General features: G+C 42.6%; 1 protein-coding gene across 6 annotated transcripts in view; it reads left to right on the forward strand.

The window, feature by feature from the left end:
- NOSTRIN (nitric oxide synthase trafficking) overlaps positions 1 to 20813 on the forward strand; it is a 69424-nt gene that overhangs the window by 2108 nt on the left and 46503 nt on the right. For 4 of the 6 annotated variants that reach the window (XM_006182862.3, XM_006182863.3, XM_032479632.1 and 1 more), the window contains exon 2: positions 6879 to 6964. The exons of 1 other annotated variant lie outside the window; for it this stretch is intronic. In XM_006182862.3, coding sequence (XP_006182924.1) covers positions 6879 to 6964 — 86 coding nt within the window. Of the gene's footprint in view, positions 1 to 6878; positions 6965 to 14810; positions 14959 to 20813 lie in introns of those variants that run through there. One more of the 6 variants, XM_032479634.1, reaches the window with a different exon arrangement.

The raw sequence follows: 20813 nt of genomic DNA on the forward strand, positions 1-20813 counted from the left end.
CCGAGGACTCCTGTCCTTGTCCACGAACTTGAAGGTCATTTCTATGGGCCCAGTGCCACCCAAGGTCGTCTGGGATATCAGAGGGGGCTGATATCCCTTCAGCCAGGGTTTCGGAATCCTTTAAAGTCACGGAATCCTTACTTATTTGCAATTGTTTCATCTTCATCAAGAGTTCAAGTTGATTTCCTGGTGCCAGTCCCAGTTTGTGCTTGGGAAACAATGCTGTGGGAAGATGAGGACTGCAGTTTGGGAACAGAATAGAAACAAGGGAATGGACTGCAAAGATGCTTTGGGAAACGCTGAGACAATTTCACGGGAAACCAAAAAGAAGCCAAAGCTTTAACCATTTGCGAAATACTCCATTTCATGAGTCCCTAGAAACACAATTAATTCACAAAGCCTTAGCTCAGCTCTAGTTCTTAACATGGTCAACTCCAGTAGATCAACATATAGAAACCAATGGGCTGCATGACCTTCGATGGGGAAAACGTGATCTCTTTATTTGTGTTAGTTTCTAACTGAAGTTTAGAATTTCCTTCAATTTTGAATATAAGCAGCCAACTCTAATACTACTGCAGTGTCCGTGACCTTGTAACCAATAAAAATCACATATATTTTTATATAACGTTACAGTTGTTTACAGATACCTAGAAATACTGTTTACTCACACTCAGTGGGACTTAGAAATTTGGGTAATTCTTAAGACTTGTTATTTAGTATGTTAATTAAAGAGCACGTAAAATATTGTGACTTTAAATTATGTTTGTAAAATATATATATCAATATAATTAGTTTCCCTTATGATCCTATTTTGTTTTATGCATTTGAAAAATACTATTCTGAGTAAAATAGATTTCACCAGACTGCAGAAAATTTAAACACCTTTTAGGTCATGCTCCAGTGGGCAAGATGGGCTGATAGTGGGGCTATTCAACTTCAAAGAGCCTGTTTAGTGTCCATGCTCAAATTGTCAGTCACCAGGGTGGCACAGATTGCTTAAATGCTGTGCAGGGCTTTTAACTAATCTTAGAAGCGTCAGAACTTATCTGAAGAAGATTTTTTAAAGTTCTGTTTTTGAAAAAGAAAAGAATTGGCTCTGGGCCTTGATGCCTTAATGCCTGTGAGCTTAGCTTCTAAATCCATGTGTAAGGAAACAGACAGGATGGAATTATCTGCCAAATGAAATAATCTAATCATTAAAAAAAAAAAAAGTAGCACCTTCCTAAGAAACACCACCATAGAAATCAAAAGCAAATAATAAGCTATAACCAAGGTTTTGCTTTTACTCACTCCTATGGGTCCAGGTAGGGACTTGTCAAAGCAGGCTTTCCTGGGTCCACACAGTCAGCCTCTTCTCTTAACTTCATCAGCTGTTGAAACAGTATTGTAGAGCTGCCCCTTCAGCCTGGTTCACATGCCAAGCTGAGCATCTCAGTTGGCTCAGCCTGGGTCGTAGGATGTTAACTGTTACTAATAGAAAAGATGCTGGGGTAGTGGTCTTTGGCTCCTGGGGGATTGTGGGACGCTGCAGAGATAAGGAGGCAGGCTGGGTCTGGTTTGAATGTCCTTGGCCCGTAGCACACCCAGTGTGCATCAGTGAGCTATGTGATGGAATGGTCCACATTTCATGGGCCTCTGTTTCCTCATCTGTAAAGTAAGGGAGAGTAAGGATGAAGTAGACTGATCTTTAATGTTCTGTGTCTCATAATCTATGACAATAAATACAAGTAATCCATTAGTCTAGAAGAGCAGTACTTAGAAATACCACATCACATGAAATCAGTAGCACAGTGCCTGGCATGTGAAAGGCATCTAACAAAAGGTTATGTAATTAAATTTAAGTGGAATATCATGGTTTATTTAACACTATGAGGATTTTCACTGAAGGAAAAAAACCTTTTCAGACTTGCACCTAGAATAAAAATGAATTTTTCTAGAATAACTGAATTTAACCTTCTTCATCATTCAAGTCAATGTTGATACAGTGCTTTTTTTATTGTTACAAGACATTTGTCTAATCATTTCATGTGATAATTGCCTAGGTTACTAAGTTCTTTGGTAATGATATTTATCCAAGAGAATTTGCTTAGAAGCACATTTTCCTAATGTGAATGGGAAATGTCTGTATACAGCAGTTGTCTATATGAAGGAATTTTTAGAGTCTCAGAAGGATCTGACATATTTCTCCACCAGCCTGCAATCCTTTTATCAGGGAAAAGAAAACCTATAACTTTTTCCCTAGTAATTAATGACCCTAGGGAAGAACAGCATGTTAATATAAATTTATATGGAGATGTAAGATCAATACTGGGTTCTTTTCTGGAATGAATATTTGGTAGAGGGTAGGGCTACCAAAGCTCAACAACGGGAAAACACCAAAAATTCAGCTTCCACATTACTTTGAGTAAAGCAACCCCTTCTGTGCTGGTTGATGACATTAGGAAGCCAGCTGCACTGCTCATGATATTGAGAGGCAACTACCACTCTGAGTTCACTTAGTGTGATTATACTGATTAGCTGTTTGCAAGTATATTTATTTCTGATGGAGTCTCTAATTGATTTGCTCACCTAACATTTCTAATCACAGTTCTGTCCCTAACTAATGAGGTTTATCTTTCGCTGTTTGGGCCCTAACTATAAAATAGGAGGATTGGCTTTACTGGTTTCCCAATTGTGCTCCATGGAATCCCTTCAGAGACCCCTCTGGTGGGTGAGAGTAGGGTGGGGAGTAGAGGAGGGAAAGGAAGGGAGAGCCCAAGCCCAGGTCAAGGGATTTCATACTGTCAAAGCAGGTAAGTTCCAAGATTTTCTGATTACACACACACACACACACACACACACACACACACACGCTGGATGAAATGGTCTCTGGGGGCTGCTTTGATGTTTCTGTAAGTCTGTTTTTCACAGCTTTTGTCTTCAAGTCTGAGTAGATGGTATAAGATGAAAGATACAGAATCATTGTATCTAAAAAAGGGGATACACTGAAATAATGGAAGTATTCTTAGCCACTCTTTTATTTATTGATGTCACCCTTATCTCAGTCTGGATCAGAGTCTGTTGGGGAGTGTCTGGTATTGTACATAAAGTCAAAGATAAAGATTCGCCCCAGTGCTATAATAAGCAGAACATCCCGCTCTTATCTGATCCCTAAGTTAACAACAATGTAATGTTTTGAAGAACTTCCTGACTCGTTGTACCTGGGCACACTGGGGTTTGGGGAGTGGATCACAGCAAGGTGTGCCTGGGAGGCAGAGGTCACGGGCAAGTTGCCTCTGCCTTGAAAAAATGTGTCCATTTCCCACCTTGTTCAAGTACCAATATCATCATCTACATGTACCACGATGTGAAAAAAGGTTAGGAAGTACTAGCCTATTCAATGACAGAAAACTTCCAAAATCTAAAACTGGCAGCCCCAGGGGCAGTTGAAGCCATAAGATGTGCTTGGTTGGAGTAGACTCTTGCTTTAGAAAGTTGCATCTGAATGCCTTGGGGAAAGACAGGAGGTCTCCACATTGCCACAGCTCACCCTCCTCTCCTCTAAAGACAATTGAGTTTTCAACATTGGTTTATAAACTTTCAGGGCTGTCTGGCTTCCCGGGAACTAGTCCTCTAGAGATAATATTTTTTAAATGTGTCTTGGAGAGCTCTGATGGCTAGATAAGCTTGGGAAATGCATTGGCATCTGCAGCCTCGGGACAGGGAAAAATTTTTCAGCTGATTCTACTTACTTCCGCTTTGGTTAGAGGCAAGGTTTCCCCTGCCTGTCCCCATCCTCACACATGGTGTCTGAGCTTCCCTGTTCTTTCCCCAGGACTGTTGGACGCAGATCGCCACCTCTGGTAATGATGGGCAGCGGGGGATCTATGCCTTAAGACAGCTCACCTCAGAGTCCCTTCCCTCCACTCCTACTTGTCCTGATGGGAGTTTCTTCTCCTCCCTTATGCTCCAAAGACTCAGTCCCTCCAGCCATCTCTCTGCTTTGTCTTCTCCCAGCCCCAGCCTTATACTATTTGAGAGCAGAAAAATTCACTTTTAAGGCATGCATTCAAATCTTTCTCTCCTGCACAATGCCCCCTGATGTTTTTGGTGGGTCTTTGTTTCTGCTTTGGTGTGAGCTGGAGAGAGAAACAGATAGGACACTATTTTAAAATACACAGCTTAATACTGTGTAATTCTGTGAGATATTTCTAAATAAATCAAATAAGAATGCAAAAGGACCTATAAAGAAAATCATAAAATTTTACTGAACATAAAATAAGATTTGAACAAAATGAAAAGACTTACTATGTCCTTGGATGGGAAGTCTAAATACCATAAAAAAGTTAATTTCCTCAAATTGAGATATATAAATGTAATGCAATTCCAATTAGGATCTCAACAGGGATTTTTTTAGATGGTAATTAGATAAATGTTCATATAGAAGAAAAAATGCCCCAAAATAGTCAAAGAAATTTTGAAAAAGAAAAAATTGTTGTTTAAAAATAGAGTGGAAGAAAAGTGTCAGTATCTCTGTAACTCACTTAGGTAGTATTTCGGTATTATTTTATGAAACATAAAAATGTTTCATAATTTAAAATAAAAAGTTAAAAGACTCTATATGAGTTAGAATTATGTTAGCTGCATGTTTTAAAAATCCAAAATGAGTGACTTTAAAAAAAAACCTATTCTTACATTTCTCTTTTACATAAAATAAGTCTACAAGTAGAGAGTTGGGGGCTTGTGTGGTGGCCTCCAGGGCATCAGGGACCCACTCTTTCTCTCCTTCTGCTCTAAGATCTTAGCACATGGTGTCCATCCTCAAAACCACCTGACAGCATGAGCTGTCATTTCTAAGTCCTGGTTTCAGGAAAGAGGAGGAAGGAACTTTCACTGAAACCCAACAGAAAACTTTCCGCCCATACCAATTTGGGAAGCATTTAGTCACATGGCTACACTCAAGGGTGTGAGAGGCTGAGAAATGAATTCATTCCTGCTAATCATTCTCTATTTTCTTCCCATGATACCTAGGTGTGTTTTATTGGATGCTATTCAGTGTTATGGGAAGAACATAAAAGGCTTAAGGGAGAATTTAGTGAAAATGTTTGGGTAACAGGAGTAAACAAAAAAGCTAAACAATTAAAAAATGCTGACCAAACTCTCCCATTGCACTTGTAAGGGGAGGAAGGAGACTTAAAGTATTATGTCATTCATAGAAGGCAGGTTATGTTCATGGAAATAAAAATGAGAAAGCTTGGTTGCCAGATACTGATTTTACTCCCACAACTCAGAGGAGAATTGGTCCTTCCTGACAGAGGTTACACCTGGACTGCACTTACAGGTGCATTTTGCTCACTTGGCAGAGATTGTTGGCTGCAATTTTTTAAAAATTGTATGTCAGATACCAATCCTCATTTCAGCTTTTTTGGGACAAAAAAGCTGGTCAGTAGTTCCGAGCTCTTGTGGTAGCTGTCCCTCCAGCTCCCTGTCCCCACCCTGCTCCTCCCTCTTCCGGGCACCTGCAGACACGTGACTTTGCCAGCCTCGCTTTAGGATTAACAGTGTCCTTCTAAAGACCTTTGTGCTTGAGCTCTTGTCATTGTTTCAGTGAAGCTGTTTGCGACTACCGTGTGTCACCAAATCCTCCCTGGCTTTCTGTGTTCAACTCAGGGGAAAGTTAAACTACTGCATAAAGATAAAAGGATTTGGTGTCTATAGGATTGTCTTCACATCCTAGGTCAGGGTTGGTTCCACCCCTGAAGGTAGGGGCCTGGATTAGATCATTTCTTTAGGTCTTTCTTCCTCTGTGCCCTATGTCCTGTGTGGCTCTGCTATCCCTGTGCACTGGGTGCTGCTGTGACAACTGAAAGGTTGCCTGGGCCCTTAGGGTCCACGTGTGGCAACATGCCTGCCACATAGCAGGTGCTCAGGAAGTGTGAGTTCCCGTCCCTTCCCCTTCTCAACACGGTGACCAGCCGAGTGCCAGAGACATTTGAGGGCTGGAAGGGGCTGGGTCATTTTATGAGCAAAGGGCTACAGCATGGCACTCAGTCTACACAGAATTTGCATCCTCTTGTATAAAATCTCGTTTTGAAAAAATGCAATTGGCTATCGCATCTCCCAGATTGGAAACACAGAGACAGTGTGTGTTTGAGACCCCATCGCCTCACTCACCTGCTCTGTGTCAGGAAAGCAGCAGAATCAAGTGACATATACCCTCTCCATCCAGGCATTTAAAATCAATCGTCATCAATGTCTACCTTTACCGATACAATTTTCAGAATAACATTGTGGAGTTCTAAAGCACATGACAGAATCTTTCGATTGAAATTTTTGTGTCTGCAGGCTAAATTCATATAAGAATAAATGTATAAAAATGATTTATAAATTTATAGATGTTTGGTTCATCCAGAATGTTTAACTCATTATTACAACATTTCTTTTACTAGAGTTAAATGAGATCTAGAGGGGGCTAGGAGAAGTTTTATTAACACATTATCCACTTACATTTTCCCATCTCAGCCAAGAAATACTTGAATGATTCAGGGTTTGTCATGAGGTCCAGGAATATTATTTTGAAATTTGTGGGGGAGACACAAAATGAATATGCAGTGTATTTCAGAATGTACTTTTAGCCTTCCTGAGACTAATAGGGGTGACAGGAAGTCAGATTCCAAATGCACCCCACTGCTGAATTGTTTGCGTTTGGCCTAGGAAGAGACAGACGGACCAGCTTTGTTTTTGAAAACGGATCTTTCACATCCAGGCAGAAGAGACTTCATCTTTAAGAACTGATCGAGCGATCACTGGCGTTGACAGTCATCAGTACAGCAGCGTTCGGCATTCACAGGAGTTGTCTTTGGAAGTGCTAATCCTTTGGTGCATCTTTTCTTTTTCAGTATAATAAGGTTTACAAGAACCTAAAGGAGTTTTCCCAAAATGGAGAAGATTTCTGCAAGCAGGTCACATCCATTCTTCAGCAAAGGTACAAAACGCATGTTTGCACTCAGCTGTGCCTCCTCCTGAGCCTGCCGGGAGCGACGTGACTGGAGGAGTGGTTAGAGCTTTCCTACTTTCCGGAGCACAGTGCTATATTTTGGCAGTTGAGAAATTGGTTTGAAGAGTGATTCTCTGAGATTGCACATTTATCATTTGGGTGCTATAAAAATCAGGAAACAACTGGGAGTGATTCTGCTTGGGAAGGCTTGGTCCAGTTCCTTCGGATTCCTGGGACCGAGTTTATCACCCCCTCCTGGGCCCCCCATTGTACCTGACACATAAGCCCGTCATCCCACTCCTCACGCTGATGGCAGTCCCCCCTGCGAGGGCAGTGCTCTGCGTGCCGAGCTCTTGGAGCCTGGCTTTTTGACGTCTTCAGTAAATATCTGTTGACCAAATGCATGGATGAATGAGAAGTCACCATTTTCAGTATCATCTTCTCTTGATACGAGATGTGATCATGTGTAAAGCTGTGCTGAGATGAGCACACTCAATCCAGTCAAGAAAGTTACAAAAATTCCTGCTTAAAATTAGAGAACCCGAGGACTGAATTGGGCCATAAAGAGTTTCTAGGCCGTTTCCCTATGTCTAGGCAGCTCTGTGAGAGACTCTAAAGAGACCTTCAGAAGAGATTGTTCATTCTTTTAAAAGACTCCATTTCAAATGTAAAATATGGCATGTGTGCTGTAAGAACAAAGATGCCGGAGTTGATTGCGTGCTGTGTTAGTAGGTCAGAAGCAAAGGAAAACCTTAAGCTGTCTCAGGACCAGTGAATGAGGCCAAGGAAAGATAGAGGAGAGCTCAAACAGACTTTTCTTTTTCTTTCTTTTTTTAAATTGAAGTATAGTTGATTTACAGTGCTGTGTTAGCTTCTGCTGTACAGCATAGTGATTCAGTCATACATATATATGTATTCTCTTTCATTATAGGTTATTACAAGCTATTGAATATAGTTCCCTGTGCTGTACAGTAGGACCCTGTTGTTTATCTATTCAAGCATATTTTTCTAAAGAAAATAGCCAGGTTTGTCAAGTGAATTCAAAAAGAAAAGAATTTTTTTAATTGAAGTACCGTCAGTTACAGTGTGTCAATTTCTGGTGTACAGCACAATGTCCCAGTCATGCATATACATATATATATATTCGTTTTTATATTCAAAAAGAAAAAAGATTTAAATAAGAAGTGACTTTTATCTTAAGAGCTAATTGCTTTGATTCTATGAAAAGAAGAGGGAGGACCCATCTGGGAGGGAATTTTTTCTATGAGAAAATATTTCTATCCATCTCAAAGGAAGTGATTTAAAATAAGACCAAGTAACTATTATACAAATTCAACCCATTACCTAGGTTAGAAAGCATCTCCTTCCTGCAGATCAGGAAGAATCTATATACAGAGTAGCCATACAAGTGAGCTGGGTTGCAGTCAGCGGGGCCTTGATTATTTGGTGTCTCCAGGTTCAAAGCTAGCTGGGTAGAGCTGTGAAGATGGAAAGGAGGTGATAAATAATACCGGGTAAACAGACTCAACAAAGAACTGAACATATTTGGGGGAATTACTTCTCCGAAATAGCCATATTGTTTCTCCCTTGTCCAAGTCACTCCACATCTCCGCCCTGCCACAGACGTACCTACTTTATGTACAATCAGAACCTTCATTTCTTACCTGTATTTCTCTTGAAGTTGTTTCCTTCTGTCCCAGACCTATTAATGTGCAAAACTGTCCACTGACATGTTCTAGAATGTCAAATGAGCTCCAAGGAAGGAGAAACACTTGAGTAGCTAAAGATAACCTCCCCTCGTGGTTTTCCCTCCTCATGGAGCAGAATTCAGAATTTGAAAATATAAAGAATACAGCTGGCTAGCAAAACCACGTGCACGTCTCTGGGATAATAACTGCATAGCATGAATACAGAAAGGAGGGGCTAAAGGTTTACCCAGGTCAAAAAAATTATGCCACTTATTAGGTCGTTTATGCAATTGATGGTTTCCTGAACAACTTGTAAAGCTACCCTCTTACAGTTAAATCATTTCCCCTTAACCAAGATGCCTTGTGTGAGTCGCTTTATGTTCATTCCCGAGACATGTGCACTTGGCAGTGTCTCCTCACACTTAAGCTTGAGGCTTTCTTCCTCTTGCTCAGCTGTTTGATCATGTAGTTAACCTGAAGGATGTTCAGCCACACTAAAAGAGTATATGTCTGGCGAGAACTGTTTTCTAATGGACACGAACTCTCTGCTAATCTATGTGGCACATTATGTGCTTTTTTTTACCAGCTGTTTCCCCACATGTCAGCTGGCAAAGACTGAGGCCACCTCCCTTGCCAAGATTGGGTCATTTCTTCCCCATGGGGAGTGATTCTGAAGTCACTCTCTCTTCCTACAAGGTGTTTGAGCTTTGAGAACATAGTTACCATATCAAAGGATGAATGGTCACAACTGAGCTGGCATTACACTCGCCTCCGTCTTCCCCTTCTGTGAAATCAGTAATTATTTCCCTAGATATACAAGTAATAAAGAACTGTTTCCTACTAGTTACGCAGACAGGAACCCTGGGTCTATTTTCCTCTTAAATGGGTGGGCTTATTGCATATGAATCAATGATACCATTCCCTTGTATTAGAAAAATACCTGGAAAGTCAGTACTCTTTGAAAGAAGCTATCATATTATTTAGAGTATAAACAGGTAATGGGAAACTCCATTGGACAAGTAAAAGGGTACTCTTAGAGTATATATAGCAGGCATTTCCACTGAGGTTAATGCATAGAAAATCATAAAGGCAAATCCAGTAGCCAGCATAATGAGAGATTTAGTGAGGGGCATATGGGGCTTCTTTGAATTAAGGGTACCTGCCACATAAAATACATTCAGTAAATACCTGTAGATTGAATGAATAAGTAAGTGAAAGCTAGTTAAGTGTTTATTTTCTTATTATTACACCTATATTATTAGAACAACGTCTTACTGTCCTGGGATATTTACAATTCCAGACATCTTGAATCCATTGGAATGTGGTTCCGCTCAACACTTCTGTATTAGCTCGTGGCTCCAAGAGACTGCATCCCAGTCAAGCTTTGAGGCCAGATCATGTTTTATTTCCAAGCTCAGCTGCCTTCTTGCATTTGTTCTAATTGGGTGATCGAAAAGTGTTGCTATTGAAACACCAGTTTGCCTGGAAATTCTGCAATTCAGGGTCGTGCTTAGCTTCTTTTATCCAATTAGTTGCTTCAGTTTCCTTTTTTGTAGTAACAATTCAGATTTAGCCAGAAACACACAGCAGCTCCTAAGATGCGTAATGCCAAAGTCATCCGGTTCACTTCATCATAATCACAGATCAGATTCAAAAAGACAAAGGCACATTTCCAGAAACTATCTCTGAGTGTTTGGTTATCCGCACCCTCACAGCTAATGTTTAAACAGGCTTTGATAGGAAAAATCAATTTTTCTTCTCTAAGAAAACTTCAGACCAGGTTTTCAAATGGCAAGTACCACCATTGCAGACATAACTTTTTTAATTAAAAAAGAAAAGAAAAAAACAAAGAAGGAAGCGTAGTTGGTCATTGTTCCATCTATAATTCATTGCATATGCTGTCAACAAAAGAATAAATGTTTGAAAGGAAATCTTTGATAAACCCTCACCTTTTCTACTCTACCAATAGCCTAGTGATCTTACTTCCCATAATTTCAGCTCTTTTTTGCATGTTGATGACTCCCATGTGTATATTACTAGGCAATATGTCTTACCTGTACTTCAAACCATATATCCAGAAGTCTGTTGGACATTTCCAGCTAGAAATGTCCCATGAAACCACAAAACAGAGCTGATTAGCTTTTCCCCAAATCTGGTACCCTTCTAGATTTTTTACCATGATGACTGGGACCTTTGTCCACCCAACCAAGCCCAACCCAATACTTAGGAACCACCCATGACCCCTTCTTCTCTCTCAGCTCATGACCAGGACTCCATATTTCTCTCTTCCAAACACCTCTTACACCTTCAGCTTTCTTTTCATTTCATGGCCTGTGCCGTTGCTCTGACAAGAATCTCCTAACCTGTCCTTCTGTCTGGGATACTGCCTTGTAGCTGTGCGGTCTGTGTACTGCACAAGGCACCTGGCTGACGGGCTGAGTGAAGGCGGAAATCGAATCCACTCTTCATCCATCAGGTCTGGTATCCAGGCTCGGAGCTATGTCCCTTCAGAAGATCTCCTTTTTCTAATCCAGGCAAGTTGCCTCAACTAGGGAGCATCTAATGCATCTTCCACTTTGTGGCCAGGACCCTGTTTAAGACCCTTCAAAGACTCCCATGACCTTTAATATAAAACTCAGCCCTCGTAGTATCTCTTAAAAGGAACTTTAAGATGTGGGCCCTGCCTTCCTCCCCAGCTTGTCGCTCTCCACCTCCCCGTGACCCCCACATCTCTCCATCTCACTCATAGTCACTGCTTAGAGAACCACCTGCAGTCACCCGCCATGAGTCCTTGCCTCCCCTCCCACCTGTCATTATGGATCCCAACACTTGTACCTGCTGTCTCCTCTGCCTGGTAGACACTTCTTCACCTTCATCGCCAGCCTCCACTCAGTGCATTCCTCCAGACTCAGTCACCCCGCTCTGGTGGCCCTTCCTTGACTCCAGTCCCCAGTCTCAGAAGAGGGCTCCTCAGAGATGTGCAGGTCTAGCGCTTACCTTTGCTATGGCTCTACTCTCCTTCACTGTTACTTTCTGTTCACTTGTCTATCCCCATTGGAGGCTGAAATTCTTGAGGGGCTTGGTGTCCCACGTGACTAGCACAGAGCCTGGTACAGAGCAGGCATTCAGCAGATGTTCACCGAGTGAACGAATGCATTCATGTACGAGTGACTCTGGGCCTTCAGGCACTCACAACTTTTAAGTTTAAGTTAGGCTATTTAGGAGGAGGAATAAATGGGTGTGTCAAAGAAACTTACCTACATAGTGTATAGAACATTATTTTGAACAAAAGCTAGAAAAGAATAATAAAACCACAGAAGAGACCATTTATCTGGCACTGTCTGTAGATCAGGCACTGCATTTGATAATGTCTTATACTTGGTCTCCTTTACTTAAATTCTCACAACCTGATGCAGTGTGAAAGTACCCTCATCCACCTCTAATTTACAAGTAGGGGCGTGGAAAAAATGATGCATTTTGATTTCTACTCAGCTTTACCCAGGCTGGGTGTAAGGATGTCTTCGGAGTGGGCCGGCAGTTGGGAGCACTGCTGCGGGAGTCCCAACACGCTCGGGGGTCCTGGTCCAGCTCCCGTCAGTCTTTTGGGTTTTCTATGGGGAGGGACACCAGTGGCCTTCGGGTTCAGTGGCTTTCAAACCTGCCGGCACAGGGCTCTGCGGGGAGCCCTCGGGGCCACACTGGGGGCTGGGAGGCGGTGGAGTGGGCGGGGCTCAGCTCCCCCGTCACGCCAGTTCTCGCTTATTCAGAACACGGTATCTATACGATATGGGGGGATTCTGTATAAAACCTTGTTTTCGAGCTGAAAAGTTTAAAAACCTGTCCTCATCCATTTTACTCGACTTCTCCACTACACATCCCCACGCACAGAAGCTCCCTCAGTTCAGGACACAGAGGCTCTGAAGTGCTACCCGGGCCGGCGTCGCTGGGCGGGAGGTGAGCGGCGGCTCGCGGACCGCGGGCTGGACACCCAGGCAGGGCGTCCCCGGCTCTCCACCCTCGGCGCCTGTCCTTACTGCGTTACAGGAGCCAGAATTAGGGCATGGGGAATGACGGATGTTGCCAGAGAGCCCAACCACTCAAAAACCAGAGCTACCGTGTAAAAAATGTCTTCAAATTGTGAATAAGTCGCTTTTAAATCCAGCTTCTTCGTCAGATGAGCTTGGGACCATCTTTCAAAAGTCAAATTGATAAAGTTTAGGTGGAAAATGTCGACATAGCAGGTCCCAAGAAGCTGTTGCTGATACAAAGTAGGAGGCCAGAGATGGGGGCGTGAGGTCACAGACTGTCAGATCACTACAATAACTTCTTAATTTATAATGAAGGGAGGGCTCTGTCACCTGCTATTTTCAAGCTTCAGGGAACTTTAGTTCAATTTTAATTAATTCCTGCTAGACACAGGGGCCAGCTACAGTTTTCATTTTTTATCACTGTTGATCATCTTAATTTTATTAGCACAGGGCACTCTAAAATGGATTACCTGGTCACTTACACACTTACAGTATAATTTGTGCTCTGTCTAAAATATGGAATCTGATACCACATATTTGCCATCTCTCCTTTCTTTCAAAAATACAATTAATTTTTAAGTCTCAGGCAAATGTTGGTCTTTAACTTATTGGTTGGTCTTCTTTATTACTAATGAAAATTTATTGACCTCCTTCTGCACACTGAGAGGAAATTCGAATATAAATGGATTACAAATTAGTGCATGCCTTTTCCCTTGCCAGGGGTCTTTAAGACTCACTGGAATATTCTGAGATTGAGTTACCCATCAAAAGAGATATACAGCATCAATTTCTCATGTGCCAAGACAACTGCTTGGAGAAGGAACAGCAACTCCTACTAGATACGGTGGCTGTGGGGCGCCACGTTGAAAGCACAACGTTATTACAAGCTTGTTTCTGATTATTTTAATGAGGGGAAGAAAATTCCGTGTCTCAGTTTAAGTTGAGCTCTGCCTCTCTTGATTGGTGCCTTTTAGGAGGAACCAGCGTGCGTGGGGTCACGCCCTGCCACCTCTGCCTTGGAAAACACCGAGGTCCACTTCCTTTTTGTTGTTGTTGTCCTTACTGGAAGTCCTGGGGATTGAACCCAGGACCTTGTGCATGCAAGGCGCACACTCTACCACTGAGCTACACCCTGTTCACGTCTGTTTAGTAGGAATTCTGAAAGGATAGATGTTCTGCTTCATTAGACCACAAGCACGGATGAACCACGTGGCAGTGCCTGTTCCAATTTACAGACATCCCAACTTATAAAACTGACAGCTGTATTCACGCTTGCCAGTTGGAGTGTGGCTTCTTGGAGCAGCTTTCTCTGGGAACGAGTTTACCCATTAACCTCTGCTAACATAAAGGCCATTCAGTGCCAAAGGCCAGGGAGCTTTTCAGTTGTAGCAGACTTGCCAGAAAGGGAGCCTCTGGATGTGTTCCACTCCCCACATACCCACATTTATCCTCCTGACTTTATCTCATTTTCTTCCGACATGTAGGGTAATCTGCTGGGGATTCTGAAATGGTCATTAGGGGAAATAATTGCAGCCTGTTTTGTTTGGCTAATTTTGTAACCGAGTGAGCAGAATCCTACGCTGCCTTCCTGAGACAGACCCCTCCCCCATATCCTCTGCTGTAGCTCCTCTCTCAAGTACCCAGATACTAGTATCTCACACATACTACTTGAGTTTTTCAGATGCTAAAAACCACCACCAAGTGGAAGAAATTAACTACTTGATGATCATGAGCACGTGGGCCCCAGACCTTCTGGCACCTAAGGATTGATCACCATCAACCAATCAGAGAATTGTGCACAGCTGATCACATACCCTGGGACGCCCCGCCCTCAGCTGGTCTTTAAAAAGGCTTGGCTGAAACCCTTCAGGGTTGTTTGGAGTTTTTTAGGCCTCAGTCGCAGTTCTCCTGCAGTAAACCTTTCTCTGCTCCGAACTCCGATGTTTCGGTATTTTTTTGGCCTCGCTGTGGGTTGGGCGCAAGAAATTGCATTTGGTAACAATTTTAGCCAAGCCAGCCCAAAAATCTGTGCTTGTGGCAGGTCCACCCCAGCTGGGCGCCTCCCCTTCCCGGGGCCCCAGCGGCCACCCGAGCTCTCTTCGTTCCCGGGAACTGGGAGGGACTCTCTCCCTGGCTGGCGCCAGCCGCCCCAGCTTGAGGCTGTTTGGAGTCCAGAATCTTCTGGCCAACCCGCTTGAGGCTGTTTGGAAACTTTGGGCTCTGGTGCTGTGGTCTACAGGCTGTCTACATTCGATGTCGCCTGGGGGTGAGTCACTCCAGCTCGTGCAGACTGGGAATTCTCTCCACTTCATCTGGGCTTGTGGGAAGTGAGCTGTTCTGGGCTCATTGGGAGCCACTCGGGGTCTACTCTTTTTTGAGAGCTGGGCTGATCTGTTTGGAGGCCTCTTGTCTGACAGTGGAAGTAAAATTTTAGACTTCATCTCCTCTGATGGCCTGTGCAACTGTTGGTTACTTGTCATTTGTGTGTTTGTGCTTATTTTGAGGTGAACCACTCTGGCTTGCACAGGATGGAAAGGTTCTATGCGCTCCACCTGGGCTTGCTCCCTTCTGGTAAGTGAGCTGTTCTGGGCTCACTGAGAGCAACTCTGGGTCAGCTCTCCTTCAGGAGCCAGGTTGGAAGCCTCCGTTTGGGAGTAGAAGTGGAATCTGGGGGCTACGCCTCATCTGATCTTTTGTTTGTAGGATGTGTGTGTGTGTATCAATAGTTGCATTTGAGAGGCCTTTGGTGAGTAATGGGGATCACGTGTGAAGACACCAGAATCTCCTTCCCTTTTGTGTTGGCTTTGCCTTTGGTTGGGATTTTCTCTTTTAGGACTATCCTTGGTCATTCACTCAGCTTCATCTCTGATGGGGCATTGGTTGGGGTTCTCTTTTTTTAGAGCTAGGGAACTGTGTCCCTGAGAGACTGTTTTGAATTGTTTGCTTGATCCTTCTAAAATTGGCTGTGAATAATTAAGTATGGATGATCAGGGCTCTGTTCCATCCTATAGTCCCCCTAGGGTATATTTTGCAAAACTGGGAGATTGTCAGTTGTGCTCCCATAAATGAAAGAAAATGATATATTTTTTTTTATTGTAACATTGTGTGGGCTCAGTACTCCCTGAGAGCTGGAATACAATGGCCCCTACTGGCTCTGCTACTATATCAAAGTGGGCCTTTTGCAATTTGGCTTTTACCTGGGGTGGAGGAGTGGGGGATGTGTGTGAGAGAGAAAGCATCTCTGGTACCTGAGTACAAATCCTGTTCTCTCTTCCTGGTTTCACTGAAAGTGAGGCATGTGAATGTGAGTGAATTTTGTGTGTGTGTGTGTGTATAGTCTAGCGGATATTTGGGAACTGAAAAAAAAAAAAACAACCCTGAAAATAGCCAAGATAATTGGGTTTTGTAAAAAGTAGTTAGAGGAGGAATTTGCATTTCTCTTGTGCTTTTGAGAGATAAATGATCTACCTGGTCTCTCAAGAAAAAAAAAAAAAAGATTTAAAAAAAAATTCAAGTGGAAAAACTGAAATCTGGTTCTTTGTGTAAAAAAGTTAACTTTAATTGACTTGAAAGTAAGCACTTAAATACTTCTAAGTATAAAAGAAGCTGAACAGAATGGATTTGGGGTACACGTGATCTGAGAAGTATTCACTATTGAGTTAATATTTGATATTAAAGCTAGCTTAAGCTTGTTGGTATAATCAATACAGACATGTCTTTTTATTGGACCTAAGTTTACTGAAGGTCAGTAAGTTCGTGTTGTTTCTGTTGCAGAGTTTGTCAGCAGAAAGAAAAAATTATCTTGGTGTGATGAAATTCTTGTAAAGTGAATTAAATGCAAGTGAGATGGGAGCTTTCGGGTGAACTCCTCAGGAATGATTGTGTTTTAGGAATGTCTACTGAAAAATGATCTCTCCAGATACTCGGTAGCTTGAAATGTTGGCGTTGTGCTGGATTGGGTTGAATGATGGAGGTTTGTTGAATGCTTGGGTCTTTCCCAAATGGAATAAGATACTGAGGAATTCATTGCTGAGCGTTGGCTTCCCTTTGCAGAGAAGCTAGAGTATTTAGGACTATTGATGGATGTGTTTGGTGTCACCCTGAGATATTTTCTATAAATAGACATGTTTTTAGAAAGTTCTTATTGGTATTTGTTTGCCAATCTGCAGAATGCTAGTATAGGGGACAGTTCATAGTTGCTTGCCTCTTGGTTTTCACTAGAAATTAAGGTTTTTAAGAGTTGAGGATTCTAATTTAAACATGTTATTAAAGCTGCTAAGAATAAGAAGGGAAACATTGCAGTATACAGTAGGAAAGCAGGATACATGTTTTGAGTGAAGAAATGCATGAGGAATGGAGTTGCATTTTGTTAAGGGAGAAGAAAGAGTTTTGGTGATTTGGTGCTGGAGCTGATTGTTTCTGGATGGGAAACAGACTAGGGTGGATACAGAAGGTTGTGGAGGGTTTGTGAAAAGGGAGCCCTAAAAAGAGGTTTTGTGCATGTTCGGGCTGAGGTTAGGTTACATGTAACTCAGTGAATGGATTTTGTTATTAAAAGTAGGCTGGTGTAGGACTAGATTTGGTTCTTCTCCATTAAGAGAACAAGTTTACTTAGAATGCTTCTGATAACAGATTGTATGAAACTGTTTGATATTTTTGGCAAACTTCCTGTGAAATTCTAGTTAAAGTTCTTTTGACTTCAGCTAACTTTGGGATGCTTCAGAGGGCCCCTGAGACATCCCCGAGAAAAACAGTAAATTAACTAGGATTGTTGGTATATGTAAATTACATGGGAAGCACTGTCAATGAGTGATAAGCCTCCTCAGATGATATGGTATATGGATAAATGTCATTAATGTGGATAATCTTCTAGAAGCCGTGTAGAGTTTCTGGGGTTTGGACGTGTCCTGGTATCATGCTGTCAGTCATGCTGCTGGTTGTCCTGGAATGCTGTGCGTCACAGCAGGTTGATTGAGCTTCTCTGTCGAGGGTATGTGATGGGATCTTTTGTCTTGTCTTTCTGGGTTTTCTGTCATTCGTGGACAGTTGGGCTGATGCTTTGCAGGGCTGCTTCATCTTCAGGAGGATTCAAAGGGGGAACTTTGTGACAAGTGCAGGCTTCTTGTGGACCATGCTGCTGAACTGGGCAACATATTTAAAAAGCCTAGTGAAAACTGATTTCATAAAACTGTTGTTAAAGGGGATTGATGGCATAGGATTGAGTGAACTGATGAATGTGGTTGTAGTTTTTTGGTTGTCTGTAGTATTACTGGCTTTTGATCTATGTTTTCTAATTGAACTGTTTACCAAATATTTGTCTCCCTATCAATATTGCCCCAATGTTTAGGAAAGATAGAGAATTCTCTGATGGACTTGTCACAGAGTATAAATACTCCTGAGGTATAACAATGCTTGCTTTAAGTCTTGCTAAAAGCACATGTATGATGCTTGTGTAACAATTAGGATTTCAGTGATAAAATATGTGGCCTATAAAGCATTTCCCCATTAGCATACCTCTGAGCCTGTTTAGGATATCTGATTAGTTTCCCCCAATGTGGATAACTAGGCAAATACAAAGGGGGCCTAGCAGTGAGGGTCATGATTTGAACCTGGGGTGAGAGCTACCACCCTAGCATCAATGGACAGATATTTTGAATATCAGTATTTCTATTGAAAGGTTTGTAATCAGAAGGGAAAATGATGGGAAAATCTGCACATACTGAGGGATGGGGAAGTCATTCTGGCTTATGCATGGTTTGACTTAAACTTTACTGACCAAAGTAGCCTGTTTTATGGCTTTTTGGACACACGCTGTACATCATCTTTGGTCTTGAAGAAGGATATGCACTTGAAAGTCAAAATGGAGTAGCTGTGGTTCAGACATCCAAGGTAAAACTAGGTGGCCATTGTGGACGTGATTTCAGACACATTACTGTATGTTGAGAACTAATTTTCTGGTCCGTGTCATACTCAGGACACCACCAGCCATTCTCAAAGCAGTGTCTGCAGGCAGATGACAGCTGCAGCTTTATGACCTCAAGGTCTCCTCTTGTAACTATTAAATTTTTAGGCAATAAAAATGCTTTTGATCAGATGTTAGCAGAAAAAAGGAAATGTGTAGTGGCCAATAGCTCTTGTCATATATATGTTAATACCACATCAAAAGTTAAAACTTAATCAGATAAAAATAGACAATTGGCTACAAATTCTCTAAAGTGTCTTCAAGTCCAGACTGGTTTCCAGGATTATTCTCCTGAATTCCTCAGGGAATGAGATCTTAATCATACAAGACTCAGATTTAGGACTTGGAACTCGGGAATATTTCCAAGTCAGTGTCCATTCCCCAAATCGAGGTAGAACTACACCCCTTATCAGCAGGAAGTAGCCAGAGCAGTCATTGCCCTGTTCCCCTGAAAGATGCAGGGAGGGACAAAACAGGATTGGAGATAGAAATCGAATTCCTCTGCTGAGTTTATGATTAACTTATTGTCCAACCCTTGTTCTCCTCAAGATTGAGGACTATCAAAGAAAAGGGGGAAATTGTAACTGAGCAGGACCCTGTGGGTTCTTTTATGACCCCTCCCCCACATCCTGTTGTAGCTCCTCTCTGAAGTACCCAGGTAATAGTAGCTTGTGCGTATTTCCTGAGGTTTTCAGATGCTAAAAACCACCACCAAATGTAAGATATTAATTACTTGATGATCATAAGCCCCCAGACCTTCTGTAAGCTAAAGATTGATCACCATCAACCATTGATCATCATCAACCAATCAGAATTATGCACAAGCTGATCACATACCCTGGGACGCCCCTCCCTCATCTGGGCTTTGAAAAGGCTCTGCTGAAACTCTGCAGAGTTGTGGTTGGGGTGGGGCATAAGCCAGCCATTCTCCTTGCTCAGCCCTGCAATAAACCTTTCTCTGCTCTGAACTCCAACCTTCCAGTATTTTTGGCCTCACTGTGTCAGGCACATGAACTTGCATTCAGTAACAACTTGAGTGCTGGTTCTAGAGATAAAACACAGTAATAGGTAATAATACATATGTTAGGGTCAGCAATGTAGTATTGAAGGCAGAGAGATGAAGGGTACACTAGTGCTATTCAGAGAGGCTGTGTCCAACCCCGTCTGGTCTTAGAGGGCTGCCTTGGTGACATTTGATATCAGGGCTCCCTGCTTCCCCACTTTTCTAGACCCTCAACACCTCTCCCTCCTCATCCAGGAAGCCATTTTATAAGGAACTGCATAGAGGCTCTTGGAAGAGGCCCCGGGAAGCTCATTCTGTCTGCACAGAGGCTGGGAGGCTGCTGTGGATCCCATTTCCAGCTGCTAAGCTGCCAGGAGTTGTGATTCAGAGCGCTGTGATTGAAGGCAGAGGGAAGTGGTGTCAGTTTTAAAAAGCAGTTGCCTTTGACTCCCCTGTGATTCTCCGTTTCCAGCCACTTGCCCACAGTGTCAGGCAGGGGAGTGAGTGCTAGGCAGGCAGGTTCTTGAGCCAGACTACCTGGGGTTGAATCTCAGATGTCACTTCTTCATGCGTGACCTCGGGCATGTTACCAACTAAACTCTGTGCCTTGGTGTTCCCCTCCACGAAATGGGTAGACTGAGTGTACCTTCCTGATGGGAGTTATTACAGGTTAAATGTAGAAATCCACCTAAAACTCTTAGAATGGTGCCTGGCATGTTGTGCAATGAATGTTGGATGTTACTGTTTTGTGTGTAGGTAGGACACAGGTCAACATGTCACAAGGTGATGGCAAACGTGTCGGGAGAGCACTGTTTGGACCCAAACTTCATGGGCAGGATTACAAGAATTTCGAAGCTATATGTCAACCTATAAAGTACAAATCCCCTGACTGCAGATTTCTGAGATATTTGTATGTGAAGAGAAGCCTTCTGAAGCAAGAAGTGCTGTGTGGTAATTGGATCTCTTTAGGCTGGTTTCCTACCGTGCTTAAGAGAAAGCCAGCAGAAGCGCGGGGGCTCAGGAGTAAAGATGGCCAAGCTCAAAAGAGAAGAGCCAATCAGTTCAGAGCGAGCGGGACCCTTTCCCCCTCTTGTCACCAAAGCCCAGCTTTTTCCTCAGGTGACTCAGATTAAGTGAACACTGTAAGGGAAGCCAC

The sequence above is a fragment of the Camelus ferus genome, chromosome 5 (assembly GCF_009834535.1).
Source record: "Camelus ferus isolate YT-003-E chromosome 5, BCGSAC_Cfer_1.0, whole genome shotgun sequence".
NCBI lineage: Eukaryota > Metazoa > Chordata > Mammalia > Artiodactyla > Camelidae > Camelus > Camelus ferus.